This window comes from Glycine soja, chromosome 18 (assembly GCF_004193775.1).
Source record: "Glycine soja cultivar W05 chromosome 18, ASM419377v2, whole genome shotgun sequence".
NCBI lineage: Eukaryota > Viridiplantae > Streptophyta > Magnoliopsida > Fabales > Fabaceae > Glycine > Glycine soja.
The window spans coordinates 32,616,876-32,644,445 of NC_041019.1; the positions used below are offsets into that span (position 1 = coordinate 32,616,876).

A 27,570-nucleotide genomic window follows, 5' to 3' on the forward strand; every position below is an offset into this window, starting at 1 on the left:
TGACCAACAAATCTTTAATAGAGGATTTATATATGCCGAGCACTTAATATCAATTAAAAGCAACAGTAAATTTACATACAAACTGAATCTCAAGTTAAATAGTACAAATACAAGCATGCATGAAATTATACAATCACATGACAGGGTGACAAGTCCAGCACATCCTATAGATGCAGTAACTATTTGTGATTTACACTATTAATTACCAAAAAGTGGGGTTTAATAAACTGCATTTGAATCAGGAACAACCAAAACATCTTCTTACAGAGAAAAAACCAGTTGGTTGCGGATCTGCATCAGACTCTGATTTTTTTTGAGGAAGCTGCTTAAAAAATGCTTTCACAGCTCCTGTCACTCCATCCTCATTTTCCATGGCCTTTGCAAGTTCGATTGCACGTTCCTTTACCTGGAATTATATTAAGCAATGTAGCGGTTATCTTTAGAAATAATGCACCCCGCATAAAATAAGAATTCCACCAACATTATATTGTTTCACAGAACACCTAAAAAATTAATGAAAGTTTCCCTCGTCTGGGGACTCTTTTAAGTTATAACAAGCAGAGTCTATACATGTACCTCTCCACCACGTCTTCAGAGAAACATAAAACAAATAACAAGTTAAGCATAAATTCATGATGGTCCAGCTTCAACTGGTTCATGATGACAACTCTGCATGCCCATTGTTCCTACTTCATAAGTCGCAAACATTCTTACAAAAAGACTGTTTAGACCTAAATTTGAATTCTTTATAAGTTGGAAATGCCAAACATATATGCACAAACTTGAAAACAGGTGTTGATAGTTGTATGTGCTTTTATTTTAAATTTCAAATACAGATTAGAAGACGTTGACAGCTGTATCATTATGTGTTTTTATTTCAAAACTCAAATAAGGATTATAAAGATTTAGGTAATTAAGATCAAGATCAAATTATTCAAATCTGATTTGATCTTATTCTCCTTATCTTATCTTTTGTATTTATTAAGTAATCAGTGTGTGTAGGATCTCTCCTAGCAAGGAACATGAAAAGAGGAAAGAATATCCTAAATCTAGGAGATATCAATCAGATATTCTAAAATACAACATGCCTTCCTAAATACAACAATCGTATAATACATACACAAGCATAATACAAAAAAATAACAGAAGATAGTCTACATTAATCTTCCAATATCTCAATAGTTGTGTGTTATTTGTTGTTTATCATTTACTAAAAGCATAGAGCTAAGCAGTCCAATTACCCTTTTAAATTATGTTTTTACGGTGCATAAGTTACTCAAGATAACATAACTTGGCGTATTTCTCAAGCTTCACATTTATCATATTGGCAAACAATATTCATATCTCTTAAAGAACCTAGCCTCATTATTTACTTTTATAAGAAGCTCCTATCAGTTTGCTTTTGCATATATTTTTTATATTTCATGAAACATATATTTTACCTTGGGATCCAGCATAAGTTTTATTGCATCAACCAACTTGGGAAGTGAAAACTCATCAACTGGGATAGGTGGAGGACCAACTCCTCTAGCATGTACTCTCTCACCCCAAAATGGTTGATCGCCGAAAAAAGGAACTATGGTTGTTGGGCACTACCACAAAATACCAATATCAAAAGCATAATCGAAAGATATGCTAATTATGAAGGATTTATAAAGTTATGAATTTCTTACAGCAGCTTTGAGCCCCGCAGCTGTTGTGCCAGCACCTCCGTGATGAACCTGCAACAAATGGATAAAGCTATAAGAACAAAAATTTGCAAATAGATAATTCACACTGGATTTTCATTGATGAGTATATTCATGTAACCTGGATTTTTCTACTTATATCACAACTCAAAATAAGTAACATTCTCCAAATTTTTGTCCTATGATTCAGTTGAATAATTATATATAGTGAACTGCTTGAGTTAAAACACTCGGTAGGTCATATATATTTATATATATATATATATATATATATATATATAGGTGTGGTTGGAACTAGCTGATGTCATGCTGAAAAATGTTCTTGCAAACTCAAATGTAATTAACTCAGTTCAATTGCTTTGGCAAACTCAGTTCAAAGTAAATTACGAAAGTTCTTGCAGATCGTCTTGCTGAGGTAGATCATAAGATTATCTACAATCAGTAACGTGATTTTGTGAAGGGTAGGCAGATCAGTGACTGCATTTGTTTGGCATCAGAAGCAGTAAATCTCTTGAAATATCATTCTTTAGGTGGAAATATGGTGATGAAATTTGATGTTCGAAAAGCTTTTCATATGCTTGACTGGAACTTCTTGCTTCAAGTTCTTAAAGCATTTGGTTTTGATGAGAAGTTTATTTCTTGGATTCATTCTATTGTTTCAGCAAACCTTTCTTTATCTGTTAATGGTTCAGCTGCGGTCTTCTTTGATTGTAAAAGAGGGATTAGACAAGGTGATCCCCTATCCCCCCCTTTTATTTTGCTTGGCTGAAGATGTCTTGAGTTGGGCATTTCTTTGCTTGTTACTGAAGGTAAGATGAAAACTATGATGGGGACCTAAGGGCCTTTCCCTGCCAAGCCATGTTCTGTTTGCTGATGACATTATAGTCTTTGGGAGAGGTATTAAAAGGAGCCTGCATCATTTGACAGCTTTATTTAAGAAGTATGGGGCTGCCTCGGGTCAAATTTTAAACTTTTCTAAGTGTAACCGCTTGAGGGCGATTGAAGACACTGGGATCTATTTCACTTTCTAAATCTTTTCTGTTTAGGAGATGGATACACGATAGATTGCCAACAGATGATATGCTTCAAAAAAGTGGTATGAGCTTTGCCTCAGTCTGTTATCATTGTGGTATGGAAAGCGCACTCCATTTATTTTTACAGTGTCCCTTTGCTGTTGATATATGGAATTGGTTTAGTCCTCTAACAAATAAACCTTTAGATTTGTCTTCTGCTCGTTTACTATCTTCGACTACCATTGGTGCAAGTCCTCAAATAGTAGATGCCTTTGCTTCTTTAACTATCCATATTACCTGGTTTACTTGCAGTAGGAATCATTCTCGATTTCAAACAGGGGGATTTTCGTTTCAATTTGTTAGATTAGTATTCTGCAATATGTATTTTGTGTGCTTTATTATCAATGTATTGCTTACTCTTTTTCTCCCTTTATGAACTTGTTGACCCTTGGTCTGTATATACAGAAAATATCTTCAGCTGAGTGAATAACTCAGCTAAGTATTATCCCCAAATATTGTGTCTCAACTTGGTATCAAAGCAGGACGATCCTGCTCAACACTTTCATCAACTGTTCATCACCGGCGCCACCGTCTGTTGCCAGTCTTTTCACCCGACGCCTAGATCTGGTGCGTCTTCCAAAGCGTGACTCACCCCTGCAAGTTTCAAGGTTAGAACCCAGCTCACACGCATCACTTCTTCACTTGACCCAGTCAGGCACATGCTGTTTTGTTGATCGGAAAGTCACCAGACCACCACATAACTGTTTGTTGGCGCTTCCTGGACCCATTCCAGGCCTTTGCTTGTAGTGTTGCCTACACTCAAGTAGTGGGTCAGTTCTCTCAAAGGTTTTGTCCCGGTTTTTCATCGTGGTCCTAGTTAGTTTTGGTCCTGTTTTCTTCAAATATGACTTGTTCTGGGAACCAAGTAGTGGAAGTTGGAAGTTGGAATTCAAAATTTGAAATTTAAAATTTGAAAATAGAAATTATTGTGCATAGTTAGTTGATTGTTAATTTAATTAATTTGATTTGAAATGTTTGATGATTGATTGTATTTGTTTGTGTTTGAAGGTATGTTGATTATTGATTACTTTTGACGATTTTTTTATTATTATTATATATTTTGATTGTTTTATAGTGGATATATATTTTTGTGGATGCAAAATAGTTTGTTTTAATGCCTTTTGGTATCACTTGACCCTCATACATTGCAACAAGTGATTTTCTCCTCTCAATTCATGATTTGGTATCACTTGACTCTCATACATTGCAACAAGTGGTTTTCTCCTCTCTATTCATGATTTGTTTTTTATATTGACAAAGGGGGAGAGATAGATAAAAGATGAAATAGTAAGGGAAATTATCTATTTTTTTATGAGACAGCTTTTTATATATGAAATCTTCAACTGTCTCATATAAGCAAACATTGCAAAACTAAGGGGGAGTAAAACTATATTTAAATAGATATTTTTTGTTTGTTGTTGCTCCTAACCTGCAAATGGTTGTCATCATCAAAAAGGGAGAAAATGTAAATCAAGCAGGTTTTGATGATGTCAAAAAGAATTTGCTTGATAATGAGTGTCATCATTATCAAGCAATGACATTCGGAGATTGTATGATGACATCTTATAAGCAAACAGATCATGATATATATTGTTGCTCAAATTCAATCTGCAGTTGAAGAACAAAAAATGCTCTTAGATGCTGACTCAGTGGAGGAAATGAAAAGGAAGCATGACAATCTTGTACATGGTGCAGGCCTTATGTGCCATGAATCCAGATTTTGATCATATTTGTGATCAAATTCTGATTCCTTCAATGGATAGTCTCATGACATGTCTTTTTCATGTTCCCACCCCAAGGAAGATTGGAAACTCACTTGAGCATTCTAAATCTTCAGCAATGGTGTCTACTAGAGGAAGAGGGGGGTCGTGGGTATTGTGGAGGACATGGTGGTAGAAACACAAATTCATACCTTCGATGCTCACATTGTAAGATGCGGGGCCACACCCAAGACAAACTACCATGTAATTGGCTAGCCTGATAAAACAGCAAATGTTACCAAATCAGAAACACTTGATCCTAAGTTTTCTAAAGAGGAGTATCAAGAATACCTTTGATTTAAGTCTAACAGTCAAGTTCAATCATCTTCAGGCCCGAGTACTTCCACAACTTGCATTTCTCAGTCTGTGGATAGTCAAGGTCCATGGGTAATTAATTCAGGTGCTTCTTATCATATTTCTGGTAATGACTCTATTCACATCTATGTCTACTCCAAAATTTCCTCATCTGACCACCCTAGGAAATGGCACCAAAATTGCCTCTAAAGAAGTTGGCAGTCTCCATTTCTTCTTCTTTAAACTTGAATCCAAGTCTTTTTGTTCCTAATTGTCCTTTCAACTTAGTTTCTCTTAGTCAACTGACAAAATCATTAAATTGTTCTGTAACATTTGATGTTGATTCCTTTGTTATGCAGGAACGTGGTATGGCTCGGTTGATTGGCATAGGACATGAAACCAGAGGTCTCTACTATCTTGAAACCAGCCCTTCTATGTCTTGTTTGGCATCTTCGTCTCCTAAACTTTTGCATGATCACTTAGGTCATCCACATTTGTCAAAATTGACAAAAATGGTTCCTAAACTCAGCAAGCTTTAGGTCTTAAAATGTCAGTCATGTCAATTAGGAAAGCATGTTAGGTCCTCTTTTCCAAAGAGAACTGAAATAGGATGTAAATCTACTTTTTCCACTATTCACTCTGATATTTGGGGTCCAAGCTGTGTCACATCTTTTGGTTTCAGATATTTTGTTACCTTTATTGATGAATACTCTAGATGTACTTGGCTTTATTTAATGAAAGATCGATATGAACTTTAACCTATATTCATGTCTTTCATTAATGAAATCAAGACCCAGTTTTTAAAAGTAATTAAGATTCTCAGGAGTGATAATGCTAAAGAATATTTCTCCTTTAATCTCTTTTCGTTTTTAACCACACAAGGCATTTTACATTAGTCCACATGTCCTCACATACCACAACAAAATGGTATTGTAGAAAGAAAAAAATAGACACTTTGTTGAAACTGCACACACCTTATTGCTTGGTGCAAATGTTCCTGTTCATCATTGGGATGATGCCATCCTTACTGCCGGTTTTTTAATTAATAGAATGCCATCTTCATCTCTTGAGAATAAAATTCCTTATTCAATTCTCTTTCCAAATGAAGCATTGTTTCTTGTCTCTCGTATTTTTGGTAGTACTTGTTTTGTTCAAGTTTCTCTAGGCCGGGACAAGCTATTTGCAAGGGCCATTAAATGTGTTTTTCTAGGTTACTCCTGTCTACAAAAGGGGTACCATTGCTACTCACCAGATATTAGACGGTACTACATGTCTCCAAATGCCACCTTTGAAGAAACACCCTTTTTCCCTTCTTCAATGCAAGATTTCAATTCTGTTCAACATGTTTTACTTGTCCTATCAATTGATCCACTATTGTCTCCAGTACATGAAATCCCTATTATGGACACAAGTCAAGCCACCTCTCCAACTAGCCCTTCCTGCCCTTCTTCATCACCTAACACTACTCACCAGTATGAGACACATAGAGAGTTATCTAGTCCTATGTCACATGGAGAATCCTCTACTTTACTTTTTTTTATCAGCTAACATATGTATATATAGTATGAATAATCATTGTTAACAGTACCAGAGGTACTGTTTTCTGTACATTTTGCCACGCTATTACCATCACTATTCCACTTTGGGAGTCTAATATATACTGTATGCAGTATATAATAGAGTGCCAAATCCCTGTGATGTAAAGCATGTTAGATCGCACCCACAAATGAACCTTTTCCCCCACTACACAAAAGCCCAACTTTAATATTGCTGGTCCACACATGAAATGGTATTTCAAAATCCTTTTCCATGTTTTTCAGCCACAACCAACAAAAGAAAACCGCCTCCTCCATCACTTTCTGACCATCGAATTCTTCATTGGAGAAAACCAATCAATTCCTATGATGCCATATACGCCATGTCAAAGCTACCCACAGTGTTTGCCACCTATTCTGAATCACACCTTCCATGCAACAGTATGAGCGCTGTAAGAAGTATTCCTTTGGTGTTTGTGGCAATACTGTAAGAAGTCTTCTACTTCAAGTTTGTCACCTTCAGCTATTCGTACAACAATTCCAACTGATGACGACTCTGGGTGGCCAATTGCTCTTAGGAAAGGTATTTGATCTACCAAAAATTCTCATCCTATTTATAATAGTTTGAGTTATCACCAGTTATCTCCTTACTTTTCCTTGAAATGTAGGCTCTTGAAAGCAGTGGCACATGGGAACTAGTTCCCGTACCACCTAGGAAGAAGACAGTTGGTTGCAGGTGGGTGTCTATTCAGCCACTTTCAGACCAAAGACCTTGGGTGTCTAAAATACTTTTTTGGTATTAGGTGTCTCAATCAAACAAAGGCATTGTTATTTCTCAAAGAATGTATGCTTTGGATATCTTGAAAGAAACAAGCATGATTGAGTGTAGGCCTGTTGACAGTCCCATGGACCCATTTAAAATTTGATGGCAGAACAGGGTGAACTCTTCAATGATCCTAAGTGGTATAGGAGACTAGTAGGGAAACTCATTTATCTTACAATCACTGGACCTGACATCTCTTTTGCAGTTGGGTAGTTAGTCAATTGCAGACTCCTCACACTAATCATTGGAATGCCGTAATTCGCATTCGTAGGTACATTAAAAGGGCTCCAAGACAGGGATTGCCGTATGAAGACACGGGAAATACCCATGTTTCTGGGTATTGTGATGCTGACTGGGCAGGCTCTCCTATTGGCAGGCGCTCTACTTGATTGCCACTTTGTTCGAGAGAAGTTGTTGGCTAAGGAAATTAGTACTGAAAAAATTAGCTCTAATGATCGAATTGTAAATATTTTGACTAAAGCCATTGAGGGGACCTAGGATTCAGTTTTTATGCTCCAAGCTTCGTACATATGATTTACATGCTCCAGCTTGAAGGGGAATGTCAGAAAATAGGTTATTATATCCCTATTGTAGTAGGCTACTATTCTTCTTTTTGAATTTTTGTATATGCTCTGTTCTGAGTTTTATGTAAAAGCTTCTTTTGTAATCTAAGTTTGATATATATATATATATATATATATATATATATATATATATATATATATATATATATATATATATGTATAAGAGAAGCTGAGTGTTGAGAAAACACTCAAGCATTTCATCCAAAAATATCTCCCATTATATTCAAGTCTTCCAAGCTAACGATGCGGGTTCAATTCCCGCTACCTGCTTATATTCTCCATTTATTCTATTTGAATCTATCTTTTTTTATTATACAATGAATATATAATTATTAATAAATTTATCAATTATTCATTTTAATTTCTTAATTTAGTTTGAGTTATATATATTCAATTGAATTTGATTATTTATTCTAGGAACGTTTCAATCTGATTACAAAGTATGAGACTTGAGTCAAACAATTGAAGTATAGGATTCAAATATAGGGATGGTTCTAGGAACAATTGGCTCTTCCATTGCAATGTCTTGCTATGGAATGGTTTCTCCAAAGTCCCTAAAAATATCATAGGGTGAGTTTATGAAAACAACACTAGTTACCATGTAAAAGAATTTCAATAACAGAAAGACTTGATTTATCCAACTGAAAAAATATGAATATGAATGGAACAAAAGATTTATTCAAGATATAAATTATGCTCTCTAGATACATGGAAGCATGATATTAGCCTAGGATCTATTTGGGTAAGCTTATCCAGAAGTACTTATACGAAAAAGAAAATAAGAAGAAATAAATGAAATCAGCTTCTCCATAAGTTAAAACTAACTTATGCATAAGTTAATTTGTAGAAGCTCGCTCATATAGTTTTTCTAAAAGATGTGCCCAACATACTTTTCCATATTTGAACCAGCAAGCTTTAGCAGGCAGGCCACAGTAATCCAACAAAGTTACAACTTCAATGAACTTAAAGAATTTAAAAATTTGGCAGAATTATGATCTTTTATTGCAACATTTCAATGTGATTTTAACTACTAGAATGGGTGAACTAAGTAGCTAGATAATCTTACCACAGCCTTGCAACGCAAGAAAAGCCAATCATGAGGACAATTATCCAATAAGTATATAGAGTCCTTTGGTTCTGCCACTGGGAAGAAACTTATGTTGTTGAAAAAAACATAAAACTAAATTCCAACAAGAAAACATGAACTAGAAATATCCTTACAATTCCCAAGACCTCCCCATCCTTTATTGATGATGCCCCTCTGTCCAGTGATCTCCAAAGCATCTACAATTATTTGTGTCATCTTTTTTGGTTCTTGAACAGGCTAAAATAGGAAAACGAGAGAAAAACAGAATAAGATTAAAAAGTAAAGATAAAAATCATTCTTTTTTATAGAAAAAGAAATTTAAAAAGAAAAGAGAAGAGAAGCTCAAGCATAGAAAGAAGGATAAGAAATTCTCCAAAAGAAAAATAAAAAAGAAAAACAAAGAAGTATAGAAAGGAGGATAAGATATCCTCCACAAGAAAACTACTGAAAGAGAAAATTAAAAAAAATATAAAACAACAAGCTGCAATATATCTTTATATATATAAAACTAGAAGTGAGGGTGAACATGTAATTTTAATTATCCCGCTCTTTTTAAGGATAAGAGAGTAATTTTATATAGTTTTTCATCCTAAAAAGGAAGTATTTTCCAGCTAATAATTTTAAGGCTAAAATAGTAATTTTAACTTTCCTGCTTTTTTTAAGGATAAAAGAGTAATTGTGGAAAAAATATTATATAAAAATTTATATTTTTGTATCTTAAATTTCCGGTATAATTAAATAGATAATGATAAAAATAAAAATTTAATGGTTAATTGTAAAAATAAAATAAAATTTACAAAAAAAAGAAAATATTTTATATTTAACAATGGTAGACCTTTGTTTTATTTGTCTATCAAAAAATTAATTCAAAAAAATATATTATACAATCGTCTGATTGAGTCACAAGATCTCAAAATATATTAATCACAATAAAAAAAAATTCATTACATCTAATTACCTATTAAAAAAATTTAATTGATTATATTAATTTTTTAAGGAATTGATTAGTCTAATATAAAGATTTTAATATAATAATATTATTAAATTTCCAGTTATATATCTTTTGTAATTAGATCCTTAATTTTTTTTAATTTTCTGTTTTAGAGGAGTATTAACATATATAAATTAGTGTGACTGGGTGATAAAGATTGTGTACTCAAAGATTTATTTTAAAAAATCACATTTTTTTAGATCATTATGATCAACACTTTAGAGATTGATAATGGTTGGTCCTGAATTGTTATTGTTTCAAAAATAATTTCTAAAGGACAAAATTCGTTAATGAGCTTGATTAGACAAAAATTATACAACTTTTATATCAACAATATATTTTTTTAATATCAAAACAACCTTTATTTTTTAATTTGAAAGTATAGAAAGTTAAAATTTCAAAATTTTATATATTTTGTTTATACTGCACTAATCCATATATATATTTCTCACACGAGTGACAATACTAGGACAAATTTCTGGGGATGATTAATTTTTTTATAATCATTGATTTTTTTTTTTATGTTAAGAGACTCTTAGATATTTACATTTAAATTCAATGTATACAATTTTTATATGAATGATGGTTAAATTTCTTTTATATCAAAATATCATTTATTTTTTCATTTAAAAGTATAAAAATTATATTCTTTTAAACTTATTTATGTTGCACTAATTCATATATTAGAGTGATTTTTATGTAATCATTTTTTTTATGTTAAGAGACTCTTAGATATTTACATGTAATTTTAATGTATATAACTTTCATATAAATGATGTTTATTGTTTTTTTTTTTAGAGGAGGGATCAAGTTACTCTAAGACTAACATTTTTAGAGTTATTCATCATCCTGATCATTCATTTTATTGAAATTTAATGATTAAAATTAAAATATAAAATTTATATTTTTTACACTAATCCATATTGTATCCACATAAGATATGGGTAACCATACTAGGACATTGGGATATTTTTTTTTTTATAATCATTGGTTATTTGATGTCAAGGGACTCTATAAACTATATTCTTTTCTTAAAATTATATTTTTTATCATCATTATATATTCTATTAGTTAATTTAATTAAATTGTGTTCATCCCAAAACCAAAATAATTTTTTTTCTAAACTATCCTTCATTGGAACTTGATATCAAACATAAAATATTTTTGGCCCTATTAAATAAAGAACATCTTTATCATTAAATAAGATAAAGTTAATTAACTTTTGTTTATATTTAAGACCAAACAAGCGATTTTTGTTGCTTATAAAAGAGTAGAGGCAGTAATATTCTTTTTTTAGAAAAGTAGTAGTTGTAAGAGTAATTATAAGACAAATATATTTAAATACTCTTTTTATCGACCCAAAAGTTCAAATGCGCACATAACTTTATAACATATATATGAGGTTTACTTTAATTAAATGACTTAAAAAAATCAAGTAAAAATTGTTATTATTTACCAGACAGACATGTTCATTTTTATAGTTAAACAAAAAAAATTAAATTAAATAAAAACATCCAAATCCTCTGTTTTCCCGGTGCATCGCACGGATTAAAAAACTAGATGGATTATAAAAGAGAAAAGGAATGGGTTTCATTGTGGTCCTGCTATGCTAATATGTAATTTCTTTTTTCTGTTGACAAGTTTAAAGCTTAGACAGTTTTAGCTTGATGGATAGTATTAGAAGATATGAAAATATCTAATTATATTTTAGAGTATTTTCTATTATGCTTTGGTATTAAGTGTTATCCTATTTCCCCGTTTTCTCTTAGGATTGGTTACATTTCCTTATCCCATGATTTAGTACCTAGTAGCCCATTCTTGACCACAAGGGATGACTCCAAATACTCTTTAATACTTAAGCAAACTCCAAAATAAATATTAGACAAACAAATAAGAACAAACAAGTCTTAATCAAAGGAGTATACTTCCATCATCCTTAACATCATAGCCTTAAAAGCCTATTACCCCAACCACAAAGGAACATAGAGACAAACTAACTAGACCTCTCCATTCCCGTTTACATTATCATTTAGAGGTAATTTAGATTTCATAATTGGGCGTGATAAATCTTGCAGAACCTTGACATACGCTGTGAATTATGATAAATGGAAATTAGAAAACACAATATGTTTCATACAATTACCTTCTCATCAACAAACATTCAGTTATACAATATACACATTAAAATTGGCAGGCTAAAGAGTCAAAGTTCCTACAGTTAGGTTTATTAGCATGTAGAAACAATATGTGGAAAAAAATATATATATAATCAAAGAAAAAAAGACTCACCAGGCTACCAAATCCAATGTAAATAGGTTTGTCTCCTTCTTCAAGCCATTTTACAAGGGACTCTGGAGGTTCATAGTTTAACGCAAGATCAAGAAAGCAAAACCCTACTACATCAATTTTTGGTCCCCAATCTGCAAAGCAGAACACATCAGATCCTTCAACCAAGAATCAACTAACATAGTATTGGTGTTTATCTTAAGCACTAGGCTTACTTTTACCCATAAGACCATAATGATTAATCAGAAAATAAGATTATTGTTAAAAGAGAACTTAAGCTAGAAAGAATAATAACAATTACCCATTGATTAAACTACTGTCAGTCACGCAAAGGAATTTTGAAGCTTTATTCTACAAAAGGGAAACAGAAGAAGGCTTCCTGTTCCAGAACTGATAGGATCCCCTCTCCCCCACCCCATTAAATTCTTTTCTTAATTGAAAGAAATAATTTATTAAGCATTATTTTCATTAGTCAGAAATAGCAAAATAATAATAATAGTAACACACACATAAACACAGAGCACAGACTATAAAAGTCAAGGGACTTAATACAACAATGACTACGGAAACAAAATTTGAAGAGTGGGATCTAGAGAACCCACCTTTTGGTTTAGGAACAAGATGAGGACTCCATATATATGCATGTGGAACATCAGTTTCAGAGCCTTGTGAGCCACTTAAATATGTGACTGGTCGTAGCTTCAACTTTTTCTTCCTAAGATCATTAATCATGTCTCGAATTCCAAGCCAAATCAAAGAGTCAACTATTTGATATGAAAGCTGAAGAGATATAAATGACCAATATTTAGTTAAACTTAAACATGAAGGCAAAAAATTACGAGGGTGTGATAAGAAAAAGCAATGAATAAAGAATTCACCCTATAACCAGCCTGTTGCTTTACACGTGATAGAGGATGCGGAAATTCAGTAGTTGGCCTGGGGTAAATGATAAACTACTTGTATAAATGCAAAATTGAATCACCAAGTAAACTAAAAAAACACAACCAATTGTTAAAGAACTAAAAAAAAGTAAACAAGAAAATAACTAAAGAAAAGATTATGAAAACAAGATGAAACTTACGTCCATGGCATTGTGAAAAAAATATGAATTGGAATTTTAAGTGCCTCTGCCACATGGGTATGCCCTAAAGATGTATCAATGTCAATGGCAAAGTACAACAAAGATATGCATCAAACAGTAATATTTACTAATTTAATTAGACAAGCACAAAGAAAGGATCAAGTAGTAAGAAAGGTGAAAGAAAGATAATGTTATCAGAAAGAGTAACCCAAAATAGAAAAAAGTGGAGTAAAAAATATTTCAATACAACTTAAAAATAAAAACTAACATTCCTTTCATGTTGTTGACATATGATATGAATTTGTTATGATAGTGTGGAGATTTAAGGGATATGATTTATATCTTTAATAGCTTATTTCTAGGAAACCTCTTATCTTTTTAGTAACCAGTATCTAGGATTTTATCTCTAAGATTTATATAAGATTTTAGTTAATCTTTTCTTTTTAATAAGCTTATATCTATATACTTTTACTCTTGAGTCAATCAATGAGAAATATAGAAAGCTTTAATTTTGTCCTTCAATCTCAACTGGGTACCCAGCGCCAATGATCAGTAGGAACCCTAGTACATCCATAAACCCTAGTTGTCCCGTTGGTTGTCCAGACCCAACGGCCCAAGGGGTCCCAATCGCATGTTTGCCCATGCACCGCCATGCGCATTTGTTTGTTCACAGGTTTGCCAGCGCATGAAGCCCACACACCACCGTCTTACAACTTCGTTTGTCATGAAACCAGCACAGAACAGGTCGTCAGTGTCTTCTGCCTCTGTTTCAGAGGTCAATTAGCTAAATCAATCAAATGTTGATGGCGCATACGGCGCGTGAAAGCCAAGCGCCACCTTCTGAACCTCCATTCACCTCGCCGCCATCACAGACCAATTTGTTAGTCTTCTCTGTCCCTGTTTTGACCCAATTCAGTACTGGGTCTGGCTGTTTCCGGTGCCTCAGCCCTTGTTATGCACTAGTTTGGTGTTGATCCAGTATTGCTTGGCTGCTTCAGTGCTGTTTGGCTCAATTATTCCGTCTAGGCCTTAGTTGCTATTCAGGATGAGTTCTACAAGCAATAATTCTGGCAAGAATCTCGTATCCATTGTCTACTCCGGCAATTCTTGTATACCAACGGAAAAACTCAACGGCAAGAATTGTCTAAATTGGTCCGCTGCGGTCAAAATATGGTTTCTTGGAAAAAAGCTCTCAGATCATCTCACTATGAGATCTTCACAAATTGCTAAACAATTACATGATGATTGGGAACAAGCGGATTATCTACTAGTCTCTCTTTTATGGAACTCCATTGGGCCTTCCTTGTTAGTGCATTACAGATCATACATGTGTTATCATATTTGGAGAAAGCCAGAAGTGTTTATTCTAAAGGTGTTAATGTCTTTATGATGTTATTCATAATTTATCCACTCTGCAGATGACAGATGATTATATTATGGCTTATAATAACAAAGCTCAGCCGACTGTTAATGAGTTTAAGCTTCTTATGACTGACTGACCCAAAGAAGATGATTGAGAAACGGGACAATGTCTGCATGATCTAGTCCTTCAGGGCCTTCAGAAGAATTATGAGTCAGTTTGAAGCCAAATTCTCACTACGCTTGATATTCCTTCAACTGAAAATCTCATCACCTGTCTCTTACGTTTCCATAGCTCAAAAGGTTCAGGAATGAATGGATCTCAAGCTGGTCAAGAATCTTCTGCTTTTATTTCTAATTCTGCAGGTCATGGAGGATGAGGTTGCAGTTGGGGGTGGTAGAGGAGGTCATGGTGCAGGTCACCCTCAGTGCACCTATTGTAAACAATTTGGGCATGCATACTTAAGACTAGTGTTATTCACTAATTGGCTTCCCTGAGAAATCAGTCAATATAACTCAGTCCTGGGATGATGGAAAGGAAATTGCACCCAAGAATACAAAACACAATGTATTACATGATGAGGAGTTCAAGGACTTCATGCAATTCAAAGCATCACAAGCCTCACCCTCAGTTACAATTGCTCATACTGGTAATTCTACAGTTTGTCTCTCTCAATCCTCACCTATTGGTCCATGGATTTTGGACTTTGGTGCTTTTGGTCATGTAGCCGGTAATCCCTCACTTTTCTCAAAACTATACCAACCTAAAACCCCTCATCCCATTACTCTTACAGATGGGTTAAAAGTTAAAGCCAGTGGCATTGGTCAAGCCACTCCTCTTCCCTCTTTATTTTTTGATTCTATTCTTTTTGTTTCCAATTGTCCTTTTAATTTGATTTTTATTAGTTGTCTGGCCCGTCACTTGATTGTTCTATAAATTTTACACTGGATTCCTTTTTCATACAGGATCGGAGTACGAAGCAGACAATTGGTACGGTTATGAGTCACGAGGGTTGTACTACCTTCAGTCTTCCCCTTCAGTTGCTTGCACTATTTCAGAATCTCCAAGTCTTCTTCATTGTCAGTTAGGTCATCCAAGTCTTCAGAAGTTAAGAAAGATGGCTCTTAAATTGTCTCATTTGCAGTCTCTAAAATGTGAATCTTTCCAGCTGGGAAAACATGCCCATTCTTTCTTCTCCAGCAGTACCCAGTCACAAGCTCATGGTCCTTTGGATGTCATTCACTCTGATATATGGGGGCCAAATAGAGTTACTTCAGTTTTAAGTCATAAGCACATTGTCACTTTCATTGATGAATTTTCTAGATGTACATGGGTCTTACCTAAAGAAAGATCAGAACTATTTAGTGTATTTCAAACTTTCTTTAAGGAAATTCAGAATCAGTTTGATTGTTCTATTCGCATTTTACAAAGTGACAATGCAAAAGAATATTTTTCAACTTCTAATTCTGTTATGGCTAATAATGGAATAATACATCAGTCTTCATGTCCTCATACTCCTCAGCAAAATGTATCACAGACCGCAAGCATATATCATTGAGACCACACACACCTTACACATCCATGCCAATGTTCCTATGATGTTTTGGGGTAACGTTGTTCTCACTGACATATACTTAATCAACAGGATGCCATCTTATTCTATCCAGAACAAGGTGCCTCATTCCGTACTATTCCCTGATGAACCAGTGTTCCGGATTCCTCCTCGAGTTTTTGGCTCCACTTGCTTTGTCCATGATCTAACTCCAGGATTGGATAAATTGGCTACCCGTTAAGTGTGTTTTCCTTGGTTATTCACGAGTTCAGAAAGGATATCGATGCTACTGTCCCTCCAAGCATCGTCTCTACATTTCAGTTGATGTTACATTCCTTGAGGACACACCCTTCTTTGCATTACCCCAGGAATCAGAAGATATCTCTCAGGGACTACCTATTCCTGACCTTACTCCTGTCACTCAGTTCATGCCTGCCATCAATCAATCATTTTTGTTTTCTACATTAGAGCCTCCTAGTCCTCATCCAATTCAAATTTATCACCACCGCCAACAACGTTCTGCTCCGGCCGAGACCCATCACCAACAGACAATTTAGAAGATTCACATGACTCATCTCCTAGACCAGTCACTTCCCATTCTACTTTGGATCCTCCTGAGTGCTCAGATGACCTTCCCATTGCTCTCTGCAAAGGAACAAGTTCTAATGCAATCCTCATCCCATTTATAATTTCCTCATCTATCATTGTTTATCCCCTTCACATTATACCTTTGTCTCTTCTCTCTCTTCTATCAAAATTTCTAAGTCTATGCAGGAAGCTCTTTCTCATTCAGGTTGGCGACAGCCACAGGCTATGATTGATGAGATGACAGCATTAGAATCTACTCAAACAAGGACTTTTGTGCCTCCTCCTGGAAAATCCATTGTTGGATATCGTATACTATCAAAGTGGGTCCCGATGACTTTATATTATGCCAAATGAGTTTCTAGGCCGATATAGCTTACATAAATCATCAACTCTAGCTAAATAGGACTTCCTAATTGGTCAATCCATGTCAAGTACACTTCACAATGGCTTTATTTTGCTCGGAAATCTTGTATACTGCTCAAATATGGCAGTGAAAACTTATTCAAGTTTGTTCATGTATGGTAATAAAAACACTAACCAACATTATTTCAAAATTTAGAAACTCGTCATATTCACTTGATAAGCAAATATAGATGCACAAATTCAGCCAAGCATATTATTATTATCTACATGTAACTAACAAGAAAGCATACCATATGCAGGGGGATTGGCAATGATTGCATCAGCTTTAAATGGGACACCAGAATCAATATCAGGTTCTTTACAGGCTGGAAGCAGAGAGTTAATAATTTCTTTCATTTGATTTCGCTGAATAGGTATCTCAGAAGGTCCCGATGGCAGAAAGCCCTTATTTTTAACCATATCTGCTCAAGAAAGAATTCAAAAGTAAAATAATAGAACAAAGTTGTAAAGAGGAAAGATATAAACTTTGAAGATCTGAACTAAGGCTCTGTTTGATTGAGAAGAAAGTGAGAGAATAGAAAAATAAAATAAAAATAGCAAATGGAAAGAAAGAAAAAATTGAAATTTTGATTGTAAAAGTCAAGTTTTCCTTCCATTTTCTCTTCAACCAAACAAAAGAAAATGCATCTTTATCCATGCATTCTTTCCTTTCATCCAAATACACCACTAGATAATACCTCATGACACACATCAAGTTAATATGCTATATTTCCATGATCATGTAGGACATCAAACTTATGAAAGTTTCAAATTTCATTGGACAATAACCAACAAGTAAAACAATGATTTGGGGGAAGTGGGGAACAACTATATGAGGTAGGTACTCACAAGTGTTCAGTGTCGGTGTTTATCATGTAACATTCACATTTAGAAAATCATAACGTGAAATATCTGACAGTAGGGTTAACTTATTTGAAAAGCATGCCCAACTCATAATACACAAAGACACAATGTAAACCAGGACACAATAAATAACCTTGCATAATTGTGTTTTACCATGGACCTTTCTGTTAATACATTCCTATTTTTTATTGTTGAATTTAGGGGGACAATTAAGATGGAGTTGCTCAATGGAGAAAAAATATTTTAGATGTAATCTAGAGAATGAAAATGGTTTCTTATTCAGTACTTCCACTATGCTAAACAACCATGTATGTAGACAAAGAAACTGTGAATATTAATTCCAAGGCACTTACTATTTCCAAGGCTAAGCCTAAATGTAAATAAGTGCAACTTCCTAAATACTAATTCCTATAATTATTGCAGGTGATGATGAGCTTGAAAAACAGACCTTGAGGGAGAGGTTAGCTGCCCAATTTGAGATGAAGGATCTCGGGAAGCTAAAGTACTTCCTCGGGATAAAGGTTGCATACTCTAGGTAGGGTATCTTCATTTCTCAGATAAAATATATACTTGATCTCCTCAAAGAAGCTAGCAGGTTGGGCTGTAAAACTACTAGAGCGCCCATAGAGCAAAATCATAGGATTGGAAATGATGAAGAAAGCCCAAAGGCAGAGAAGACACAGTACCAAAGACTTGTGGGAAAAGTTATCTACTTATCCCACACCAAGCCTGATATAGCCTATGCAGTTAGTGAGGTTAGTCAGTTCATGCATGACCCAAGAGAGAAACATTTGCAAGCAATAAATAGGATCATTCAGTACTTGAAGTCTTCTCCAGGAAAGGAATTGTTGTTTAAAAAGGAGAAAAATTTATCCATGAAAGTATATACTGATGCTGACTATGTAGGATCAATTGTTGATAGGAGATCTACCAACACCTACTGTATCCATTTGTTCTGCTCCATGTTTGTGGTTACAACCGCCGGTGGCCTATGCACGGCCTGTAAGGCTTGCGAGGAGTCTGCCCCCTGATTATGCAAGGCACTATCTCCAGGCGGGGCCATCGTAACCACCTCAGCATAGGACCAAAGTCTTCCGCCATTGATGTTTGTTCGCGGCACTCGTTCCTCATAATTGATCACACCTTGTGGCTTGCCATTATCAGGTGTGCTGTTATCCTTTTGGTTCCTTCTTACTATCTTACCCCGTTCGAACTTGGGTCGATTAACAAACATTTTCGTCTTTCCGAAAAAAATGTTGTTATCGAGTTGTCGTTCCAGCCACGTTTCATCTTCTACCTCTTTGAACCTGACAAAACCATATCGATGGCCTTCCTTGTTTTTATTTTTGGGGATAAACACCTCCCACACCTTACCCCATCTGTGAAATATCTGCCATAAATCCTTCTCCTTTACCCAAGTAGGGAATCTACAGAAATAGAAAGTTGTGACGCCGGCCTTGTCTCTCCATGTTACTGTTCTATCGATACGTTGGTTGTTTCTGGGTCTGGGTTGATGACTGTGGGTTGCTGTGGTCGTCTTCCTCCTATGGGTTACTTGAACCCATTCACCATCGTTGGTACTGGACTTGTTGTCCACGTTGTGGCCCTGAACTCCGTTGTGTGCATGGCTCCAGCTTTGTTTGTGAACTCCACTGCTCCTTTCACGTTGTCATAGATAACCCTCTTCGTACCTCCCTCTAGAGCGCCTTATGTCACTCGCTCTCTCTCTCTCTCTCCCCGCCCCACTGCCTCTCCCCCACTCACGGTGTCTGCTCTCTCTACCCCTCTGTTTGTGTCGGCGTTGTCTCCCTCTCTCTTGCTGTCTAATCTCTCTCCCTCGCTCTCTCCCTCGCTCTTTGTCTCTCTATCTCTCTCATCTCTCTAACATCCTTTTTCTTCTTTTACATACTTAGTTTGAGTCTAACTACAAATGGAATTAATCAAATCCATAATTTACTATAACTAAAATCTACTAATATTTACATGTGTAAAATATGTGAAACATGTTATTCAACAAGAATCAATCTTCAAGCCATACATAAAAATGTGCACACCCGCAAAAATGCAACACCCCATCCAAAACAAATGGTGAAAAGATCAAACAAGCATGTGTATCAAAATATAACAAAACTGACATAACAAACCACAACGTTTCTAGGACCCCAATGCACCATATTAAAAAGTCAAAATAATTTAAGAGTCAAGTGTTTTGCAAAGAATAATTACCAACTATTTTCAATCACTAGATTATTAAGAATATTAAACGACTGGTTTAAGAGAAAAACTTATTGACTTGATTAACCACCTGAGTATTAAGTATTTCTAAACAAAAAATATTTTTACCAAAAATTCTTCTATCACGTTGACAAACAACACATGGGAAGGGAATGTGGGACAGAAGAAATTAAGAATATCATGCACAAAGCCGTTCTGACAGTAGAAGAAATTTGTACATGGGTAGATAGTACATACAACCAGCAAGAACTTTTGGATCACCGCCTAATGGATAAAACTCCAACCCAGCTGTCAAAACAAACTCCTTAAAATTTGAATGGGTTGCTAATCTAACACGATGCCCATAGTCCTGCACATAAAGAAAGAATTAATTAAAAAAAAAACTCAACTTTGAATATGAAAATAACTTTAATACAAATTATTTAGTTCATATATTTTCCTACTACAATCAATAAACTAAAAACGTATTAATTCAATGATAATATTTTCAGCAGAAAATAGAAAATTGCCATTAGTAAATAACAGAAATGGGAAGCCACAAAGAAACCAAATATATAGCAGAAATATAGCAACCACAAATATAAGAGCCAAGTGAAAGAGCAGTACCAAACATGGAATCACATATTTGTAATATTTCCTTTCTCTTGATTTGCTTGAATTTTTTTAGTTGAACATTTTTCATAATAAAAAAAGAACATGTGTTCATGCATACTATCAAGAATCAACCTTCCCAAAAGTTTTAACTATTTAGCGGAAGACTCATGAATGGTTATAGATATAAAATGCCCCCCTCACACAAGTACTCTGCACTTGAAGCCTCAACAATACTCTGGCCCACCTTACCATATGCTAAGCATGCACTGGCCCACCTTACCTTATACATGGACAATGGTTCATTAATGGTTCTAATTCTAACGGATACATAAGAAATGGAAAATATAAAAATTAATAAAACGTCTCTATAGATGCAATATTTGCCACCTTAACAAAAGGCAACAAATCTCAACATTTGGTGGTGTGTGTATGTGTTTATTGAAGTAGGCAAAAAGAAAATTGGGACATAAGAAAATGCCTCTGTACCTGCATGCGTTTGCCTATTGCAATAAAGGGTTGCACATCTCCTCGTGTACCAACAATAAGCATGACTATATTCAATGGCGGGATGTAATGAAAGTCTGTTGCATCAAGCGAATCATCAACAACATGATTTACTTGTTTGGATCGAGCAAAAATAGCCTCAGGTTCAACATCTACAGGAACTTCAAATTCTACAGTTCCATCATCTTTTACAGTAGCAATTCTGTTCAACAATTTCAGCTGCACAGTTGTAAAAATCAACTGAAGGACCAGCCATACATGTTTAAAAGCAAAAATAAAGACAGCTGTTGATAATAACGAGAAGAAAAAAAATAAGAAAATAATGCATGGTTCATGATCTAATCCTATTTAACAAGGCAACACAAATAATGCATGGTTCTTCTTTTCCTAATAACTAAAGAAAGAGAAAATTGAGGGACAATCATTAGAAGAAATTATTTCTTAACTTTCCTAGTATTTTTTAATATAATGTGTGCTGAAAAAATATTTTATTTACAACCAATATAAATTAGAAGAGTATCTAATTAATTAGTGTTGCTTACTAATTACTCTGTATAAGAGTTTCTTACCAAATCTATTTCCTCCCTGCATCTTTCTTACCAAATCCCCCACCCAACCAATGCATAAGTATTTCTTGTTTCTTTTGAGGGGCACAAAAGTTTCTTTTTTAGTTTTTTACCAAAATACATTAAAATATTTATCAACAATTGGGTATCCAATACAACAACAACAACAACGCCTTATCCCACTAGGTGGGGTCGGCTACATGGATCAACTTCCGCCATAATGTTCTATCAAGTACCATACTTCTATCCAAACCATTAATTTCGAGATCCTTTTTGATAACCTCTCTTATAGTCTTTTTGGGTCTTCCTCTGCCTCGAATTGTTTGTCTTCTCTCCATCTGGTCTACTCTCCTCACTACAGAGTCTACCGGTCTTCTCTCTACATGCCCAAACCACCTAAGTCTATTTTCCACCATCTTCTCTAAAATAGGCGCTACTCCAACTCTCTCTCTAATAGCTTCGTTTCTAATTTTATCCTGTCGAGTCTTACCACACATCCACCGCAACATCCTCATCTCCGCTACACCTACTTTATTCTCATGTTGGCTCTTGACCGCCCAACATTCTGTTCCGTACAAAATCGCCGGTCTTACCGCAGTCCGATAAAACTTTCCCTTTAGCTTGATCGGTACCTTTGCATCACATAACACCCCCGATGCTTTTCTCCATTTCATCCATCCTGCTTGAATGCGATGATTCACATCCCCTTCAATTTCCCCATCATCCTGTATTACAGACCCAAGATATTTAAACCGTGTGACTTGAGGGATAATATGGTCTCCTATTTTCACCTCTGAGTTAGAAACCCTCCTTCTTTTGTTGAACTTACATTCCATATACTCCGATTTGCTTCTGCTTAGGCGAAAGCCATGTGTTTCTAGAGCTCGTCTCCAAGTTTCCAACCTCTCATTCAACTCCTCCCTCGACTCTCCAAGGAGGACTATGTCATCTGCAAAAAGCATGCATCTCGGCGCTATCTCTTGGATTTGTTCCGTGAGGACATCCAGAATTAAGGTAAAAAGGTAGGGGCTAAGGGTTGACCCTTGATGTAAACCAATTGTGATGGGAAAATCGTCTGACTCTCCACCCTGTGTCCTAACACTAGTCGATACCCTATCATACATATCTTGGATAGCTCGAATATATGCAACCCTAACCCCTTTCTTCTCTAGAGCTTTCCACAAAATCTCTCTAGGCACTCTATCATACGCTTTCTCCAAGTCAATAAAAATCAAGTGCAAGTCTTGTTGGGCCATGCGATATTGCTCCATCACTCGCCGTAATAAATAAATCGCTTCCATGGTCGACCTTCCCGGCATGAAACCAAATTAATTCTCAGTAACTTGAGTCTCCTTTCTTAATCTCCGTTCGATCACTCTTTCCCATAATTTCATGGTATGACTCATGAGCTTGATTCCCCTATAATTTGCACAATTTTGTATATCCCCCTTGTTCTTATAGATTGGCACTAACGTGCTTCTCCTCCATTCCTCCGGCATGTGTTTTGACCTCATAATTTCGTTAAAGAGTTCGGTGAGCCACTCAAGACCTCTATCTCCAAGAGTTTTCCACACTTCAATAGGTATGTTGTCTGGCCCCACCGCCTTACCATTACTCATTCTTTTCAACGCTTCCTTTACTTCCTGTTTCTGAATCCGACGATAGTACTTATAGTTCCGGTCCTCTTCTCTTGTGTCTAGACTGCTAGAGTCATATCCATATCCATCATTAAATAAGTTGTGGAAATACACCTTCCACCTTTCCTTGATATCTTTTTCATGCACTAAGACTTTGCCTTCTTCATCCTTAACACACTTTACTTGATCCAAATCTCTAGTCTTCCTCTCTCTACCCTTAGCAAGCCTATATATAGATCTTTCTCCGTCCCTGGTTCCTAGAGCTTGGTATAGTCCGTCAAAAGCTTGGGCTCTTGTCTCACTCACCGCCTTTTTGGTTTCATTTCTAGCTATCTTATACTTATCCCAAGTTTCAGAATTTCTACACCTAGACCACTCCTTGAAACACTCCTTTTTTACTCTAACTTTGCTCTGAACATTTTCATTCCACCACCACGATTCTTTACCCCTAGGTCCAAAACCTCTAGATTCACCCAACGTCTCTTTAGCCACTTTAATAATCTCTTGGGACATCTTGTTCCACATATCATTTGCACTTCCTTGTGATTGTCCACACCAACCCTCCCATATCTTTTGTTGGAAGATTCCTTGTTTCTCACCCTTCAAGTGCCACCATTTGATCCTTGGTGCTACCAGAGGACTTCTTCTCTTTGCCCTATCTCTAATTCTTACATCCATAACCAAAACTCTATGTTGGGTAGTCAAGCTCTCTCCCGGGATAACTTTACAGTTCAAGCAATACTTCCTATCAGACTTCCTGATAAGGAAGAAATCTATCTGAGAACATGTCCCTCCACTTTTGTAAGTGATAAGATGTTCCTCTCTTTTCTTAAACCATGTATTGGCTATAGAAAGATCCAAAGCCTCCGAAAACTCCAAGATGGATTTACCCTCCCCATTCATCTCCCCTAGGCCAAAACCCCCATGCCACCACAAAAATAAAAGCCCCAAAAGCAAGAGGAAAAGGGAAAGGAGAAAAATCACAATAGATCATAATAATATACCTTCTCCTGGATAGGAATTTTGTCGTCAAAAATCTGTGCTGCATCTTCAGGACTTAGGTGTCTCTGCCTCTCTGTTTTTGACCTTTCCATCTTAAACTTACTTGAGCTTGACTCCGATTTATCTTGTGATATGTCTGCTGGCAATGTGGTCACTTTAGACAACCCTTTGCCAAGAATGCCTGGATAAGGGGAGAAACGAGCATTACAGATATAATTCAAAGATGAGCATAAAATTTTACAAAAAGTTATCAAACAGAAGATACAGAGAAAAGACATGCATCATGTATGATATGAAAATGCTAAGAGATCCTAGGCACAATCAACTTTATGAATATACAAAGACATTGACAATCTTTGCTCACTTAATGTGTTTTTCTTGCATCTCTGGTTTCCACTTTTCGTTGGTTTTTCTAGGAGGATAACTGTCCTCTTCTGTACATCTCTCTTTATCTTCTCTAAAAAGTTTTTTTTCTTATGGAGATACCAAGAGAGAACAAAATAAGATGAATGAGTGTGCAACAATCATCAAGTTTTCTTGCAGAAGAAATGTCAATATCAGAGGAGAGCAAATTTTAGAATTATCTCAATTAAGGTATCTGTCAAATAAGTTCAAAATCCTATGACACCACCACAAACCAAAAAAAAAAACAAAAGTTAATATGTATGCCACGCAACCAATAAAACATCTTTTTACATGATAAAGGAAATTATACAAATATTAAATAATGAGATTTGAATGAGCTGCTATCTGACTCAACAATTTGCATCTGATACAGCTTAATGGTTGTGTCTTTACTCTAGCAATTCTGATTTCAGAGGCCATCCAATATTTCGTTTGTCTCTTTTCCTTTCCATCTTAGGAATGAACCCTTAAGTTGGATATTTGGAAGCCACACAAGCTTGTTGAAATCCATGTTTTTTACATAGGAAACAGTATCTCAGAAACTTATCCTTTTTTACATAGTGTTCTAGAGCAACAATACTCTGTTTTGTTTATAATGAAATCTGGAACCAATTCTAACACTAGCAAGAAAGCTCCAATTCTAGGAGCTATGGGGAAATCTTAGTGCTGTGCAAGAAACAAGGAGGGTTCATGATGTAGCATACCGAATGGAGGGATTAACAGAAAAGTTAAAACTTTGGAGAACTTGGTACCACATCAGAAAACCAAGACTCGCACTTGAGGATGAGGAAGACTGGAGAGATGTTAGAGCGCATAATGGCTTCCCCCAACAGGGGTCCCAAAACATCTGCAGGGCATTCAGAGGGCAATGCAGAGCATAATACAAATGGGGAAAGAAGGAGAACCCAAGAAGTGATAAGTGTAGGGGTCAATGAAAATCCCTTAAAACAAAGATTGGAGCCTCTTAGTTAGTGAAGATGATACAGGTGGATCAATAGGGTAGAACATAATTTCGGGATACATTGGATAGAAGATGATGAGAAGTTCCAAGCAGCATAAGTGAATAATGGAAGCAAAAGGCACTGAATTGGTGACAGTTCCAAGACTGATGAAGTGATGAAAGAAGTGTGGGAAATTGTATCATCATTGAAAGAAACATACACATATTCGTGACAAAAAAAAACTTGGGTGGTAAAATTCGTGAAATAGTGATAGTTGGATGGTAAAATGTGTAATTAAGCCAAACAATTACTATCTCATTCTAAAATCAACTTTCTTGCTTTGTTTATGGTCAAAAATGGAGACCAACTTCTACAAGCCCTACTTCAGGGAAAACATTGTTTAGGTTGTATTCAAAAGACCTTGCAGAGACCACCTTATGCATGACCTAACCACTAACAGAACTAGATATTTTTCATTTAATTGATAGCTCTAACAGACAAATTTCGCTTATCCTCCACCTTCCCTAAACTAAATTCCGATTATTAACCACATCATGTTAGAATCAGATAACCACACCCCGTACCATGTCAAATTCTTACATCTTCCACCACATAATTTACACATGACATTCTTAGCCCCACACCCAATGAAATATGGTCCAATATTTACCGTTCACTCTATTTCCCAAACAAACAACTCAGAGCAGGAAAGTGCAAACAGTTCCAACTTTTAAAGATAAGAAGAATCTCACGATCCCACTTTCACCAAAAATAAATACTAATAAGGCTTAAATAACCTTTAGGTCTCTTATATTATATATCTCCGATTTTAGTTTTGAGTCCCTAATAAAATTTTTTGTCTGAGTCCTCATATTTTAAAAGTTTTGTTCCCGTTCCTACTGTCATATAAGTGATGGCATGGCACCATCCCACCAGCCATATATATTGGAAGAGCCGTCATCACTTAATTGACCGGACTGGAACAACTTTTAATATATCAGCACTCATAGCAACCAAAAAATTTGCCCTGCACTCAAAACAAAAATTGGGTATATATCATGGATCTCAATCATATTTAAGCCTACTAATAATAATAATGAACTCCATAACATGATTTTCTCCTTTTCTCTTTTTTATTCCTGCTTGTCGTTACAACTTGTCTTTCTGAATTTTGGTTAACTACTGTTTAACCTAGCAAAACAAGAGCTCAGGATAGAGAGAGAATTATAGTAACCTGAGGCAGAAGAGCTACTTGTACCATTGGCAACAGAGGATGTACTGTCCTCCATGTCCTTGCCGTTTCCAGGATCCCTCGAACAATCCTCCGGCGAGTCCGCCATTGCCGGTGATCTAGATCCGCCGCAAGCACGGCTTCAGAGGAACTGAAGAAATGAGAGAGAAAGAGAGAGAGAGAGAGTGGTGGGTGCCTGACTGCCTGTGCCTATAGTGTCACAATATTAGAGCCGGAACCTGTTTGTAGGGGGAGGGGAGAGGACACGGGTGTTGGATGGATGGATACGATGCGAGGAATATTTTTCATGTTTTACAAGTCCCCGACTTTACAGGCTGCGGCACCCGAATTATTTGATATTTTTTCGACAAATTGCGACAAAAGGGAAACAAGTCCACGTTGGTCACCAGCAAAAACAGATGGGGAACTACTATTTAGACTAGCAATAAGGTTATTTAAACCACTCATGTGCGTAGTGTTTTTTATT

The 27,570-nt window shown here is 35.6% G+C and overlaps 1 protein-coding gene and 1 pseudogene across 3 annotated transcripts; one reads left to right on the forward strand and one right to left on the reverse strand.

Annotated features, from left to right (window-relative positions):
* LOC114396647 (sterol 3-beta-glucosyltransferase UGT80A2-like) lies at window positions 1-27,487 on the reverse strand. 3 transcript variants are annotated; one of them, XM_028358735.1, is made up of 14 exons: window positions 27,111-27,487; window positions 24,509-24,687; window positions 21,284-21,520; window positions 20,441-20,552; window positions 17,356-17,526; window positions 13,203-13,266; window positions 13,000-13,057; window positions 12,724-12,901; window positions 12,125-12,255; window positions 8,979-9,081; window positions 8,824-8,900; window positions 1,674-1,721; window positions 1,443-1,592; window positions 1-406 (listed from the first exon to the last, which is right to left on the reverse strand). In XM_028358735.1, exons 1-14 carry the CDS (start codon window positions 27,190-27,192, stop codon window positions 239-241), a joined length of 1,758 nt encoding a protein of 585 aa, XP_028214536.1. In that variant the 5' UTR covers window positions 27,193-27,487; the 3' UTR covers window positions 1-238. The 3 variants fall into 3 exon arrangements, with proteins under 3 accessions (XP_028214536.1, XP_028214535.1, XP_028214537.1); XM_028358734.1 differs by having other exon boundaries at window positions 27,087-27,486; XM_028358736.1 differs by lacking the exon at window positions 17,356-17,526 and having other exon boundaries at window positions 27,087-27,486.
* The window catches only part of LOC114397165, a 168,633-nt pseudogene that overhangs the window by 13,913 nt on the left and 127,150 nt on the right, over window positions 1-27,570 (forward strand).